The sequence below is a fragment of the Carettochelys insculpta genome, chromosome 10, assembly GCF_033958435.1.
Source record: "Carettochelys insculpta isolate YL-2023 chromosome 10, ASM3395843v1, whole genome shotgun sequence".
Lineage (NCBI taxonomy): Eukaryota > Metazoa > Chordata > Testudines > Carettochelyidae > Carettochelys > Carettochelys insculpta.
In genome coordinates this window covers 30,892,434-30,907,107 of record NC_134146.1, presented here as the reverse complement: position 1 = coordinate 30,907,107, position 14,674 = coordinate 30,892,434, and the positions used below count along the sequence as shown (strand labels likewise).

General features: G+C 40.1%; 2 protein-coding genes across 4 annotated transcripts in view; one reads left to right on the top strand and one right to left on the bottom strand.

Moving 5' to 3' along the window:
• The first annotated feature begins 935 nt into the window (after positions 1–935).
• Positions 936–6,331, top strand: LOC142018350 (P2Y purinoceptor 3-like). Its single transcript, XM_075004090.1, has 2 exons — positions 936–1,179; positions 1,471–6,331. The coding sequence occupies exon 2, from the start codon at positions 1,536–1,538 to the stop codon at positions 2,565–2,567; it is 1,032 nt and encodes a 343-aa protein (XP_074860191.1). The 5' UTR covers positions 936–1,179; positions 1,471–1,535; the 3' UTR covers positions 2,568–6,331.
• Positions 6,332–6,814: 483 nt separating this feature from the next.
• Positions 6,815–14,674, bottom strand: part of MFSD1 (major facilitator superfamily domain containing 1) — a 34,289-nt gene continuing 26,429 nt past the window's right edge. Inside the window, exons 14-17 of one of the 3 annotated variants that reach the window (XM_075004088.1) lie at positions 14,479–14,526; positions 12,639–12,699; positions 8,583–8,694; positions 6,819–8,338 (exon numbers count right to left, since the gene is read on the bottom strand). In XM_075004088.1, the coding sequence (XP_074860189.1) occupies positions 8,279–8,338; positions 8,583–8,694; positions 12,639–12,699; positions 14,479–14,526 (281 nt within the window). In that variant the 3' untranslated portion in view covers positions 6,819–8,278. Of the gene's footprint in view, positions 8,695–8,824; positions 9,719–12,638; positions 12,700–14,478; positions 14,527–14,674 lie in introns of those variants that run through there. The other 2 variants (XM_075004087.1, XM_075004089.1) reach the window with 2 other exon arrangements.

Sequence of the window (14,674 nt, the reverse complement as noted above, 5' to 3'; positions counted from 1 at the left end):
AGTGCAAAAATCTAAGTAGCAAACTTTTCTGATTAAGGTTCCTGTTCTAAACTTGATAAAAGGATTATATATCTCAGCTGGCAATGAAGAGAAATTTGATCTGTATATGAGCTCAGTAGATGGCTTGCCAAAAGCTAGGATTAAAAATTCCTGTAGATTAGAACCATATAAAAGTGAAAGTGCTGAACTGAGCCTGCCAGAGTTTGAAAGTGTCCTTTTTCTGGACTTGGAACCCTCTGGACCATTCAGTCCCTCACCCCACCCCAAGCCAGCATCCCAAAATTACAGAATTTGCACATATCACTATTCAGTGCCTGTGTTACACATTAGCAACAAACCATAGTGTTCCTGCAGATAAACACCACTACAAGAACAGGACAATTTTGGCCTTGCTGATCAGTACTGGAAATGGAACGAGCATCAGCCTAGCTTTGAGAAATTAAAAGATAATTTGTCATTTTGATCAACTGCTTAATTTGATTGTTTTCAAAACACCCCTTTTATAATGAAGATTAGCAATGTCTCAATCATTGGAATTCCTTTTTTGTACGTCACAAATAATGCTAAATGGGCTATAAAACATTAAAGATTCTTAATTTCCCTAATCAGTTTTGAATATTTTCAAATATGCTAGATGAAGAGGAAACTGTAAAGTAGTAATAACCCTCTTTCCAACCTTTTGGTATAAGAATAATTGTATCCTGTCTTATTACACTTTAGAGAACACATTTCTGAGTCATAGTGAAACCCTATCCTTCCCTCTGCTCTTTGGAGTCATTTCTACATCAGTAACCACCACCAGCTGCAGCTATCAATCAACTTTGTTTTCTTTCTATGTTAAGCTCTTGTTAAGGGTTGGCTGCAAATTTGCTTCCTATTTCAAATGAACTACCTCTAATAGTAAACCAAAACAAATCAGAAACTGCAAGTAGCATTCTATGCAAAATTTGTTCCTCCCCCAATAACCATTCCATTGTAATGTACTGCAGCAAGGTTGCTGCTGTGGTGCCAGACATCAACAGAACCTCTTTCTGTACTGAACCACAGCGCACTTTCAGCCTAGTCAGCTATGTGAAGAATTCCCACCTCTACAGAAAGAAAAGGTCTCGTCATTGGACAAGTGTTGTGACTAGTGCTAGAGCTGACTATATTACCTGGACTCTGAGAAGCAAGGTGCTTGTAAGTAGATCCTCAACTTGTGATCCAGGTCAAAGCAGAAGCCCCCTTTCTTCCATGTTCTTTAGAGTCTAGGTTTGTTTTAATTGTCTCGACCAACTACTAGTAGTATCTGCATGTGCCTTGGAAGCTTATTTTGCAACAGTTCCTGCTTTCCTTGAACCTAAGTAAAAAGTATTTCTATAGGAGTTTACATGTTCTGGACACTTCAAACAGTAATTAAAACTTGAGCTGTTCTGAAAGGGCAAGAGGCAAGAGTAACAATTGACAGCATGTGCTTGTTTCTATTTGCAGCAGAGGAAGGACATGGCCTTAAAGCAGCAGCAAAGCAGCAAGTGGTGACTGAGGCTGTGTCTACCATGGAGATGCTGAACAAAACTGTCAATAGTACATCAAAAGCAGCAGCGTGCCCCCTGGAAGAAAACTACAAGCAAATCTTACTCCCCTTGACATACAGCGTGGTGCTTGTGCTGGGGATGCTCCTAAATGGCACCATGCTGTGGCTATGCTGCTACCACACCAAGGAGTGGACATGCACCACCATCTACCTGGTGAACCTGGCTGTGGCTGATCTCCTGTACATCTTCTCTCTGCCCCTGCTCATCATCAGTTACGCCATGCAGGACATGTGGATTTTTGGAGACCTGCTCTGCAAGCTGGTACGTTTCTTCTTTTACAACAATCTGTATGGCAGCATTTTGCTACTGACTTGCATAAGCATCCACCGCTTTCTGGGGATTTGCTACCCCATCCGCTCACTACCTTATCAGACCAAGAAACTAGCTGTTACTGGCACTGCTATATCCTGGATACTGGTGTTTGTGCAGCTCTTGCCCAGCTTCATTTATGCTCGCACTGGCTTCATCAATAACCATACAGTCTGCTATGATCTGACTAGCCCTGATAACTTCACAAACTATTACCCCTATGGTATGGTTCTAACAGTGACTGGTTTCCTCTGTCCTTTTCTGATCATTTTAATCTGCTACTGTTTGATGATCAGAAGCTTGATTCAAACTACTGGTAAGACCAGTGTCTCAAGCAGCACTAACCGGTCTAAATCAATCCGGACCATCTTGCTAGTCTGTGGGCTTTTTGCAGTCTGCTTAGCTCCTTTCCATCTCTCCCGTACGTTTTACCTCTACGTCCGGGTCCATCGGAAAGCTGACTGTCCTCTCTTACAAGGAGCTACCTTATTTTACAAGATTTGGAGGCCACTAGTGGGTCTTAATAGTTGCTTTTCCCCAATCTTGTATTTTCTTTCTGGCCAAACCAACACAATTACACTCCTTCTGGAACTAAAGTTAAATAAAGTGGCTCCCCTTCCTAGGCCTGAGGTTAAGGGCAAGTCAAGTGCGCCCCAGGGGGTGCCTTCCCTTGCTGTGGAATGAAACCTGAAGAAAGTGATCTAAGGACTGCCCTTCATTGCAGATTTGCTCCAATGAAGAAAGACAGGAGCAGTTTATATTGTCTTCATGACTGAGAAGCTGTAGAACACTCACCTGCACCAGTAAGAGATACAGTATAACTGAAATTCCCCTAATGCTGAAACAAGCTTGGGTAAAGAGTAGCTAGAGAAGTGAAAATGAAATATTCGATAGACTAGAAGGCAAGTTGCCAACACAATCTCAAGAAACAGCAGCAGCCGAGAAATAACTAACCTACACCCCTCTCCAAAAAAGAAAGCACTCAAAATTCCCACTACATTTTTTGCCCCCAATGGAAAGGGAAACTATACACAGAGCTGGAGAGGAATAAGTATAGCTGAGAAACTCACTGAAATCAAAAGGAAGTATGGTTTCCAGTAACTTGTCACATACCAAATATATACTGAACTTCCAAAACCAACTTTTAGTAATCCCCCTTTCTGTTTGAGGGACCAGATCTGCTACCACAGTGTGGGAACTGTAGCTTTGTAGAGATGATTCTGGCTAATGTAGTAGATTTTCATTATTTACATCTTTTTCAGTTTTCTTGCATTAGAATCTTGTAATCTATGTAAGTTTTGAGATGAAAAGTACTGTAAAATAGTTAAGATACTGGAACAGGTTATATAGGAAAGTTGGAGAATCCCTGTCACTGGAATTTTTAAAAACAGATCAGATGAACAGGTGGGGGATCATCTGGTTATATTTGAGCTTGCTTTAAGTATATGGAGGGAGAGGAAGAATAAGGTAGGTGACCTCTTGAGGTCCCTTCCAATTCTGCATTACTAAAATTCAAGAACTATTGTTTATCTTTAAAAATAATCCAGCAGCCCCAGAGTGCTACTGCCAAAAAACAGATGCCATAGTTGGATGAATAGGCACAAGTTCTGCAGCACTGGTTGTCAAACCAGGGTTATATTTGCATTGGGAGTACATCACCTCACTTAGATATGTACTTAATTTGACAAACAGACTACATAAAAAGACTAGCAGAGCCAGTACAAACTAAAATACAATACAGGTGAGAAAATAAGCAATTTTTCAGTAACAGTGTGGGGCAATACTTTTGAATGTGTCTGATTTTGTAAACAAAATAGTTTTAAAGCGAGGGAAAATTTGGTGTATGCATGACCAGACTTCTGAAAGGGCTGCAGCATCTGGAAGTGTTGAGATTCTCTGCTCTGCAGAGCACCCTGGGGATGATAATAGAGGGCCAAAGATCTGGGCAATGACTTGGCTTGGGTTTGATAATCTATTTCCAGTTGGAAGCAGTTACCCTTTTACATATACAGTAAACCCTACAGTCACATGAGGATTGTGGTCTTGCAACCCCCCCAACTCAAAGTTTTTGTGCAAGTGGGGGGGCGGGTACCACAGGAGGAGAAAAAGGAACCAATCTGATCAGTTTCCCAGTTTCACCAGCACAGGGCAGCTGGGAACCAGGCTGTCACTTGGTTCCCCTCAGTTTCCTGGCTGCTTGTCCATGCTTTCCTGCACCCTCTGAGGGAAGGCAAGGGGAAGAGGCTTTTAACTTGTGTAGCTGTCCACAGCTGGGCAAGCTAAAACCCTTCCCATATTTTCCTCCAGCTGTGTGGCTGTCAAGCTCACAGCCAGGCTGCTAAGGGAAGGGGCTACAGAGCAGCTTCAAGTTGCGCTTAACTCACATTAAAGTGCGTTACATGCAACTTGAAGCCGCATATTGACGGTTTACCATACTGACATTTCACAGACATGCAAGTTAGTGGCTCCCACTGCCTACCACATGCAGTAATTAAAGTTTTGTTTCTAAACTCTACAATGCCCCATTGCAAAAGGCAGTTATCTGCAATAATTAAGGCACAAAACAAAAGCTTGAAGCTTCACTAAAAGTTAGATTATGACCACCCAGACAAGTACAAGCTTTGTTTTGTTCATTTGCAGTGTGCAGTATGATGATCCTGAGCTAGTGCCCTCAGCCCAATACCTTGTTTGCTCATCACAGAAGGGAGACACACAGACTAGACATATTGCAGTAAGGTTTTATTATGAAGTGTTCTGTGTTTCCAGTAGCATCCATAATATATGACACTTGCATCTCAGGACAAACTTTTCATCCCAGAGAACACACTGTGACTCCTAACTCCACACCAATTACAGAATAGAAAGAAAACATACCCCACCAAAACTACTGTTGTGCAAAATTATCAATGTGTAGTTTCCCCCTTTATTTAGATGTATTTATAAAAATAAGACATCTATTCATCTGACAATATTCAAAGAATACAGCTAGCAGAACTGAAACACAAACATTTAGCTTGAGCAAGTTAACAACCAGTTACTCAGCTACTTCAAGTTCCTTTGCACATCCTCTTCGCCATACCACCCCCAAGCATCACCAAGACACTAATCAACATGTGACAAAGTGGGGGGGGGTTCCTTTGTTGTTGTGTTTTAGTGTTCTGCATAACTGCTGCACATACCTTAGTTTCCCTGTGTATTGCACCATTATCTAAGGGGTCAGAATAAAAAGTGTGTGAGACTTTTGTAAGGGTTGCTCCAGCTCCCCACACGCCGGCTGTGGCTGGCTGCTTCATAGAGACCCACGAGTGAGATGCAACCAGCTGTCTCTTAGCCCAGGAAGCAAGACAAAAGCTGGGAGGAGGAGTAACAAGGTGGTCAGTCTTGACCACACAGGCAGGTCCAGAGACCTCGCTTTGGCCTTTGTACCTCCATAGCTGGTCTCTACTCAATGGTCACGGTTTCTGCACCAACAAGATTTGTTCTACGCTGTATTGTCATCAGCTAATAAACCTGTTCTACATGCTGGCTGAGGGTCACAGTGGATTGCAGTTAGAGTGCAGAGCTTCCCCATGAGCCCCACTCAAGTGGGCTAACTATGGGAAGTGGACAGTGCGGAAGCGGCTTCCGAGTCCATCATAGCTGCTACACCATTCCCTACCCCCATCCCACCATACTTGTACCCTGGACCTTTCTCCAGACAGATCCTGAAAGAGATCCTGCCGAGACCAGAGGGACCTGTATGACATCACCTCTGCCAGCTCTATCATAAAATACCAACTAGGATGTGGAACTGGTACACAGCACCATTTCCTCTTCCTTCCCCGGTTTTCTTTCTCTTTCCAATTCCTCTTACAAGAGTTTGGCTTAGCTATTCGAGCACTACAACTCAGCTATAAACACTTGACCAGAAGTACAGCAAAGTGCAATGCCCTGAAGTCATGCAAAACATTGCCAGATCTCAGTGGCTGTTAAGACTATGGGCTGTGCCAACATTTTTCATCTGAGAGATTCAACAGTTGTATAGGCCTCTTTGTTGTCTAGGAACTCTGACTTTAAACAGCTCCACCCCATCTCAACTGACTTCAGTTTTTTCCCCTACCAAGAGTACTTTTTGCCATTTAGAAGGCAAACAAACGGTTCTCTTCTAAAATACTCTCTCCAGCTGAAGGGAACTAAAGAGTTTAATTTTAACCTCCCAAGTGTCTCTTAATAAAGTTGAGAGGATATTTAATGGTGTGTTTGTCATGGTACTAAGCCCCAAACAGCATTTGCCCTGTTCATATGGCCTCTGTATCTCACTTAAACTAATGTTCCATATAATAAAGTGAAATGGGAAGGTCAGAAAAAGCCACTGAATGGTGAGTGTTTTGAGTCGAGGCAACATTACTTAGCACATGACAGTGCTTCATGGGTCTTGCAATGGAAGGCATGATTGCATCAGAGGCCAATAAGCCTGGGCTAGCTTTAATGTAGCTGTTGTAACAGATAAGACCCAGTGGCCTGGGTTTCAGCACAGGCTATCATGGTGAAGTGTCTAGGGGGCTGGTGCAGTCCAGGCTGAAGCCTGTGCATCTTCACTGTTTTTAGCTAGCATGGATGTACTTACCTTAGCTGAAGTCACATCTATTCATGCTGTAGGCATACCCCAGGAAGATTAATACCCCATACTGATCAGTTCACTATCATTTAAAGTACAGCAAGTGTTGAAGACCACAGGGAATTTTAACAGGATGCCAGTATACACATTTGTATAGATAACTGTGCCATTTGTGAAACTGTTTTGGCCCATGCTTGATACAGTATTACCATGGATAGCTGAGACCCATGAGATTGGGAGAAGAGACCAGAATTCCTTGTTTCTTTATAGCGGGAGAACACAGATCTACTTTCAACTACCAACCACAGAACTTGGGCTGCCCTAGAGAAGTTTCCTTCCCTGAGGTCCTCCCTAAATAGAAGGCAGCAATCATAACAAAAAAGTTACATAAAACTGCTTAGAGGCAAGTATTAAACAGAGCCAAGCAGCCTTGTCCATTTAGTTTTATTTGCTAAGATAGAAGCACTGATAAGTGTACAACCAAAAGTCAACTGTACATAATCCAGTAAACCCCCACCCCCCCACAAAAAAAGTTTAGTACTACCAAGTGTAAATGCAATTTAAATAGTAACAGTAAGTTTTATAACTATCTTCCTGAATAGATTTCTTGAGACCAGACCATGGCAGTCTTATCTCTGATAAAGCTTGCAGAATACTGAAGTCATTAAGACACTCTCAAAAATGTGCATTTGCAAAATTCCTAATGGAGAAAAATGTTAAATCAGAAGTAACTTGAGAAATGTTTACAATTGTTACCCTAACAATTGTATAAGCCTATTTTGGAAAAAAAAGACACTGCCTTTCACATGCAGTTAAAGAATTTTAAGCAATAAATGTTAGACTATAAAAAAAATTAGCACAGATTAAAACTAGTTTTAAAAAGACTGAATACTCAGTCAGATGGACTATCCACGCAGCGCGCGCGCAAACACACACACACGTCCAGTTCCTGCTTACAAACATAGCTCTGTGTCCATTGAAAGCATGAGAGCTCACACATCTTTGTGATCAAATTGATCCTAAAACCAATTCTCTCATGGCAGATAACACTGAAACTAGTCAACAATTCACACCTCCTTTGAAAATTCACAATTCTACAATCAGTGTAGCATCGTAATTAAGGATTCAAGAGTTATAAAAATCTACATTGTATCATTTCCACAGGAAAACAACTTTATCACTACCATACTAGTGCAACTTCTAAGTCTTGCTTTAAATGAATATTTAAAAAAAAAGCCAAGTTTTCATAAAAATCTTTTGACAGAATTTAAAAAGGCAGTCAGTTTCTATGGTTACGTTTTCCAAGTGAAAAAGTAAAACCTAATTAATGCAGAAGTTAACAAAGATGTCCAGCATAAAATGCAGAATGGACTGGACTAATGTCTACATCAAGAACAGTTCAACTACTAAACAAGCTAATGTTTCCTCAAGGTTTAAGTTTCAGATTTGTTTTTATATGGCACAGAGAAGTAAAAACTCACTTAATGCTTCAAATATGAAGCAGCATTTCACATTATAATAGGAGCCACTTACTGATGGTACATTTAAGGTCTGGTGGTTGCTGATGACACTATGTAGGTTCGAACACAGAGCCAGATGAGGTAACTACCATATGGGAGACTGACAAGATCTCAACGTAACATGGTCAAAATATTCTAGAAATCCACTTAGGATTTACATTTGCAGAACATGGTGCATTATTCTGCTTCTGTTATCTGTAGTCCTTGACTAGGAGGCAAGTTTCTGTCTATATAAGCTTCAGAGCCCTTCCACTTCTTGACAAACTTGTGCAGAGATGCTATTTCAGCACACTTCTGTGTGCCAATGCAGATAAGCAGGAAGAGTAATTATCGGGAAGCTGAAAAAAAATAAGTGTGAAAGCATGATGACTCATTGATAAGCTGATCAGCTGAACAGTTAGCTGGAAAGATTTATTCTACCCTTCAGGTTTTTGGTTTGTTCTTTAATTGCAAGCAGATTCATTGCTAATAGCAATGCGATAAGTTTAGCCCTTTCATAAGTAGGATTTTTAGATTTAATAAAGCCAAAAAACCACACTGCCCTATCTTCTGTAGGTTTAAAAACTGCTTGGCTACTAATACCTGAGCTCCTAGTTTGGAGAGATACCTATTCCTTAAACTAAAGTCATTCTTTGGCTGTAATTTGGCCAAGTCATCTTCATTCTGACGTCTGAGTTTCTCTCGCTTTTCTGCTCTGTAAAACAAAAATGGACTAAATTAAGAGATGGGCAAACCAGAATCTGTTCTATTAATTGGATTGTTCATTTTAGTTCTGTAACTCAGTTTATGTTTATAGGACTGCTGGTTTAACAGAAGAGAGGAGAAAAATGTTCGGTAAATCACACTAATTTGATATTCAAGAAAAACAGACTATTTTCTGCAATTGTTTTTATTTAGCACTTAGAACTTCAGTGGAAAGTTACAACATGCTGAGTCATTTTTTAAACAAAATTCAAAACAATGTCTATCAAACAAGATTTGATTTCTTAAAAATGTTAAGATAAACACAAAGAGTGGAAAAACCTTAGACTGCTCAGCAGTCTTACAGAATTAATAGCAATCAGAATTTGATTTTAACAAAGATGGAAGATCCAGTATTTGACCATTCCGTATTTGTTAGAAATGGCCCCCCACTCCCACCTGTTTTCAACTTGAGCCTTTTCCATAAAGAGTAAAAGGCTTGGAAGACAACTGTGTTTTCAAGCTACATTTGATAGTGTTTTGTACTAAGAATGTGACAAAGCCACACAGAGACCTATTAAGTTTTGGAAGGCAAATGTCCTTTTCAGTACAAAAAATATAAGTCAAATAACACCATTATTAGGCAAAACACTCTTGATACCAGAGACAAACAGAAGTGCTGGTCCTCTAAGTGAAATGCTTTATGTAGTTTACATTGCAAAAAAAAGTTGGCTTCAGGTTGAAAAGGAGACATTTTGCAGTTACACGATACTGCAGTTCAGTCTAAAATGCTATGACCAAATGCAGCATAAGTGCTCTGAGAAAAAAAAAGTTTGGTAGCTCTTAAAAATTTACAAAGCGTGTCATCATAAAATAGTTTACTGTAAAAATCCTCGGCATGTTAGTATGTTTTCCAATCAACTGTATTGTCCAGAGCTAAGCATCGAGCTATAAATACACTATAATTCTTCAAGTTGAAAAGTTGCTGATCAAATGGTCCCCACTTCTGGATGGTATTTGCTATTCAAATTTCTTTTCTGCAAAAAACATTGTAGTTAGAATTATTGAAAACACACGGCTGCAAGGAACCATGACATTCAGGGTGCTTTAAATCGAACAAAATTTTAATCATTTGAATTAAATATTGGAACTACTGCACACATCTTGCAGGGACCATAAGAACCTGCAAGTCATGGAAAAATACATATTTGCTTCTGCTGATGGAGTGTGCTCCACATCCTGACGTAGCCTCTTTTTCTGCACCTTTACCCCCAAAGAAGCATCACACCTTTATTACTGTTAGCGCAAGTATTATACCTTTTGCAACCAAGTATGCCTCCCTTGTCATATGGCTGAAGTGGGGTATTAAGGTGTCCACTTCCCACCTCTGTAGTGCTACTCCAAGGGCTGGGAATAGACACCAAACATTTGCCACATGCCAACAGCAAACCACCACCACCAGCAATTATGTCAGAGCTGGTTTTTGTTAAAAGATTTCATTCTGAAGTCATGGATGCGTAAAGGAGGTTGCAAAATTTTTATTTTTTTTTTTTTTTAAATACACAGACAATACACAGAAGTTTTCTGTCCTCGACTTTTTCCTCTGAAGTGAAGCTAGTTCTATAGCCACTGCAGTAGGAATGTCTATTTACAGTTCAAACTTGCATATGTAACGTGTCTATCACTTCACATTTTAGCACTTAGACAAGCCAAAACACTAATTTAGGCACAAAATTATGATTTATGTAACATACAATTAGATTTACCCTCTCAGTGCTGCTGCTTAGAGGGTAAGGTATTTTATTGTATCAAAAAGAAAATTCAAGTTTTAGACAGCACTACTCCAAAACTAAGCACAGTGTTCAAAAGTATCAGATATATTCCTCTTAATGAACTATTCATAATACCTAACTTAGAATTTTGTTCATTAGCATAGGACATTAAAGGACATTAATCCAGAACACATTAAATACATTTCACAATGTTCCAGGAGGATAAACCATCTTTGTGACCAAAATCTGAAAGAACACACCCTATAGCCTCTTTACTGTTCCATCCTTTAAGTAACAGCTTCAAAAATGGGCCTTAAGCCAAAACCAGTTAGACCTACTTCTATAGTCATCTCCATATTATCTGAATGCCTCTGTCATGACTAGCTCAACACCTGAGACAGGGAATTAACCATCCCAGAGATAAAGTGACTTGGATCAGTATTGCACAGGAAGTCTGTGGTTGAGCCAGGAATTGAAAATAAGAGATTTTAGTCTAAATCTAATGGCCTTAGATTTCTTTTTCCCCTTAAAAATGTATAAGGCAGAAATTCCAGGGGGGCGGGGGGCGGTGTGTGTGCAGGATTTACAAATGGGCTGTGTTTTCCCAGCTATGCTGGATTTCTACAATATCTTAAAGTTGTGTGTTACAGTTAAGTTCACTTTCACTGCGATGTTGCTAATGCCATTTTGTCACACCAGGATATTAGGTTTGTCTAACTACATTGCTCAAATGTGTGAAAAATCCATATCCTTGAGACAGAAAAGAGACTGTGGAATAGACCATGGGAGAACTCTCCTGTAGGCCTAGCTACTGCCTCTTGGGGAGCTGAAGTACCTAAATACAGACAGGAGTGACTCTCCCATCCGCACAGCTAGTATTTTCACTGAAGTATTACCATGACATGGTGCAGCTGCCGCCGTTTGTGTAGACAGACTAAATCCTTGGCTGTGTCTACACTTGCATTCCTTTGGAAAGAGGTATGCAAATGAGGAACAAAAATGCAAGTGAGGCACAAATTTGCATATCTGACACCTATTTTCATATTCTTGTTTCAAAATAGCTTCTTTTGAAAGAAAACCAGAGTAGGCACTGCTCTTTTGAAACTAAATCCCATCTTTGAAAGAATCCTTCTTCCCATTAAAAAAAGGGCAGAAGTATTCTTTTGAAGATGGAGTTTACTTTTGAGAAAGCAGTGTCTACACTGGTTTTCCTTCAAAAGAAGCCATTTTGAAATATGCAAATGAGGTGTCATTTGCAAATTTGTACCTCATTTGCATGCCTCTCGAAAGAGGAATGCAAGTGTAGATGCAGCCCTTAAGTTGGTGAAGTTGCCTTCCACGAAACTCATATGTCAATAACAGTATTTCAGAAATGTATTTTAAACCCTTGATCTTGGAAGGGGGCAGTTATGCCCATGATGCACTCTGCATAGGTTTGGTGGAAGTCAGCAGTTGGACATACGTGAGTTTGAAATGTTTGCGTATTCAATTATGATTCCCACCCCCAAGACCTAAAAGCAGGAGAGACTTTTCAATGTCAATTACGCTAAAGAGGGGAAAAAAGTGTTTTGATGTGCATTAAAAAAAACAAACAAACAAATTAGACTTCAGATTTTTGGAAACAGGACCTTAAAAAACCAGCTCTTAAATAAACTGAAGGGCAGTGGAAGCAGTGAGAACTCACTCCTCACAGAGGGACACCCCACCCCAAGTGGGGAAAAAATTCAAGTTGCATAAGACACAGGTGCCTGCAGTTAGGCTTCTGAAGCCATAGTTAGGATCCTCCTTCCCCCACCCAAAACCACCTTATTTGGTCTTGCTTGATATTTAACCCAGATTATTTTAGCTACTTGACACACAGGTTAGCACAGATATACTGTGCTCTGTATTTTATTTTTGCAATAGCAATTAAAAACTATAACCAAAAGCTTGACTAAAGAATGAAAACATTTTATTAACTAGGCACACTGGTGGCCATCATTGAGCATATTTTAGTTCAGAAATGGGCAGTGCTAGTATTTATTTTAAATATACTCGGTGCTTGCATTACATTCATTTCAGCGAAAACAAAATATGCCGATGGCAGGGGTTTGCCACACCTTTGTCAACTTACACAGAAAATTGCAAAATATGTAAAAGTTAAAGCTTTCAAAAGGACATCAAATTCTCAGCTTTATATACTTACTCAGCTGCAGCTACCTTTTGCAGTTTTTCCCTTTTCTTTGCAGACCAGTTAAGATCACCTCCTACAACAGAATTGTCCTGGATTTAGGAACTTCTGAAATTTGACTCTGTATAGCATACTCAACTAGAACGAGCACTTTACTGTCTTATCCCAATGTCTCAACATTACTAATTTTTATATATCGTGTGCACGCGCGCGCGCGCTCTCATTTTTCCAAGTTAGAGATGGTAAATTGATGGAGGACTGAAATTCAACGTCAGCTACAAGTCAATGCATTTCAAGGCTGCATAAATCAGATGCATTAGAGCAACGCACTAATAGCTTAAGTGTAGAATCTATAGGAGCGAATTCAGTTCTAAGTAACAGACTGTGTTCAGAGAATATTGGCAAGTGCTAAAAAGTTACTTTCCTTTTTGGACAATTATCCCTTTAAGTTTTTGTTGCTGGTTTTAAACCAAGGAAAGTGGGGAAGCCCTGCACAGCTTGGGCTACTTACAGGTCTACTGGATAAAATGCTAGTACATCCTTGGTAAAAACAACTCAGTGTTAGCAGCAAAATGGATTGAATGTAGCAGCTTTTCTCCAATGCTAATGTTATCCAATTCCAGTGTTGGACACACAATTAGCTATAAAACCCAATGAGAAGCCCTGTGGCACCTTATAGACTAACAGGTTTTTGGATCATAAGCTTTTATAGGCAAAGACCTGCTCTGTCAGATGCACATAGTAGAGATTCCACTACATGCAGCTAATGAAGCAGATCTTCACCAACAAAAGCTTTTGTTTTTGATCATAACACCTGTTAGTCTAGAAGGTACCACAGGACTTTGTTGTTTCTGCAGATACAGAACACCACAGCTACCCCTCTTATACAATTAGATTTGACAGTTATGGGGGAACTAAGGTAATTGGCTCTCAAGAGCTAGTAAGTTTAAAAAAAAAAAATGCAAACAGCACTTGGACAGTTTCTGTGGAGATCTAGAAACAAATATGAAAATTTGCCCAATGGGGACATGGAGATGGCCAGTCTCAATGAAGGGCTCCTATAGCATCTCTTCCATATGGTCATCAGGGGCTTTCTTGCTGTCAGTCTCCTGGATCGTGATAGTGGTGGGAATGGCAAAGTAGCAGCCCCCTGGCCTCTACTACCTTGAGGTTGGATCCTGCCCCACTTCAGAGACACCCAAGGCACAATGCTGGAGGAACAAGCAGTGAGTCTCTCCCTCTCCCCCACCATCTTCTCATGGACAGAGAGGCTCAGCCCATGGGACTTTAGATCCCCATAAATGGAGGATGGGGCCTGGGGATAGAGCGCAGATATAGGGCTTCGGGCTTCAGACTCCAGCCCCTAAATGCCACCCCCTCACCCCCTGCTAGGACATATTTTGATGGCCCACTCCCAAGAACACCTGGCCTAGTATAGATTAACAAGTCCAATATGTATCTGCAGCTGTACTATGTTCCTTTAATAAGTAAGATTTAGCTATGGTAAGTACCAGGTGTGTTAAAAATAATGCTCACGTTAGTATAAAGGATAGGTTGAGTCCCCCGTACAGCTTAATTATTGGGAGCACTCGAAATATTGATAAGAGTGAGGTAATTCTGTAAGTAAGTTTTGTAAAGGAAAAAAAAAAAATCGTATGTTGAAGTGATGTAGAAACATCTCCATTACGAGGGTAAAATTTTTAATCTATAAAATGGTTAAGTTTTAAGACTCAAGCCAGAATAGCGTCCATTACCCTACTTGTAATAGTTACAAAGGAAAGATTTAGGTTCACTGTAATAAATGAAATTGCTGACTCAAAACAGAATAAAAAAGACAACAGAAACATGCACTTACCAGTGAGATGATTGACAAAATAGAGCATAACTACAGCTATTAAAGACACTAGAAAAAAAACACAAGATGCGTCAGGAAGGTTACTGCGAGGGGAGGAAAACTAAGCTGTTACTCTAAAATACAAGCAAGCTACAGTCAAATGTTTCACATAGCAGTATTGACAGAAGGTGGGATTTAAAAGTCAGCTAAATGAATT

Bases quoted from the DNA above. Each gene is read 5' to 3' on its own strand.
- LOC142018350 (XM_075004090.1), top strand. From the start codon at position 1,536: ATGGAGATGCTGAACAAAACTGTCAATAGTACATCAAAAGCAGCAGCG.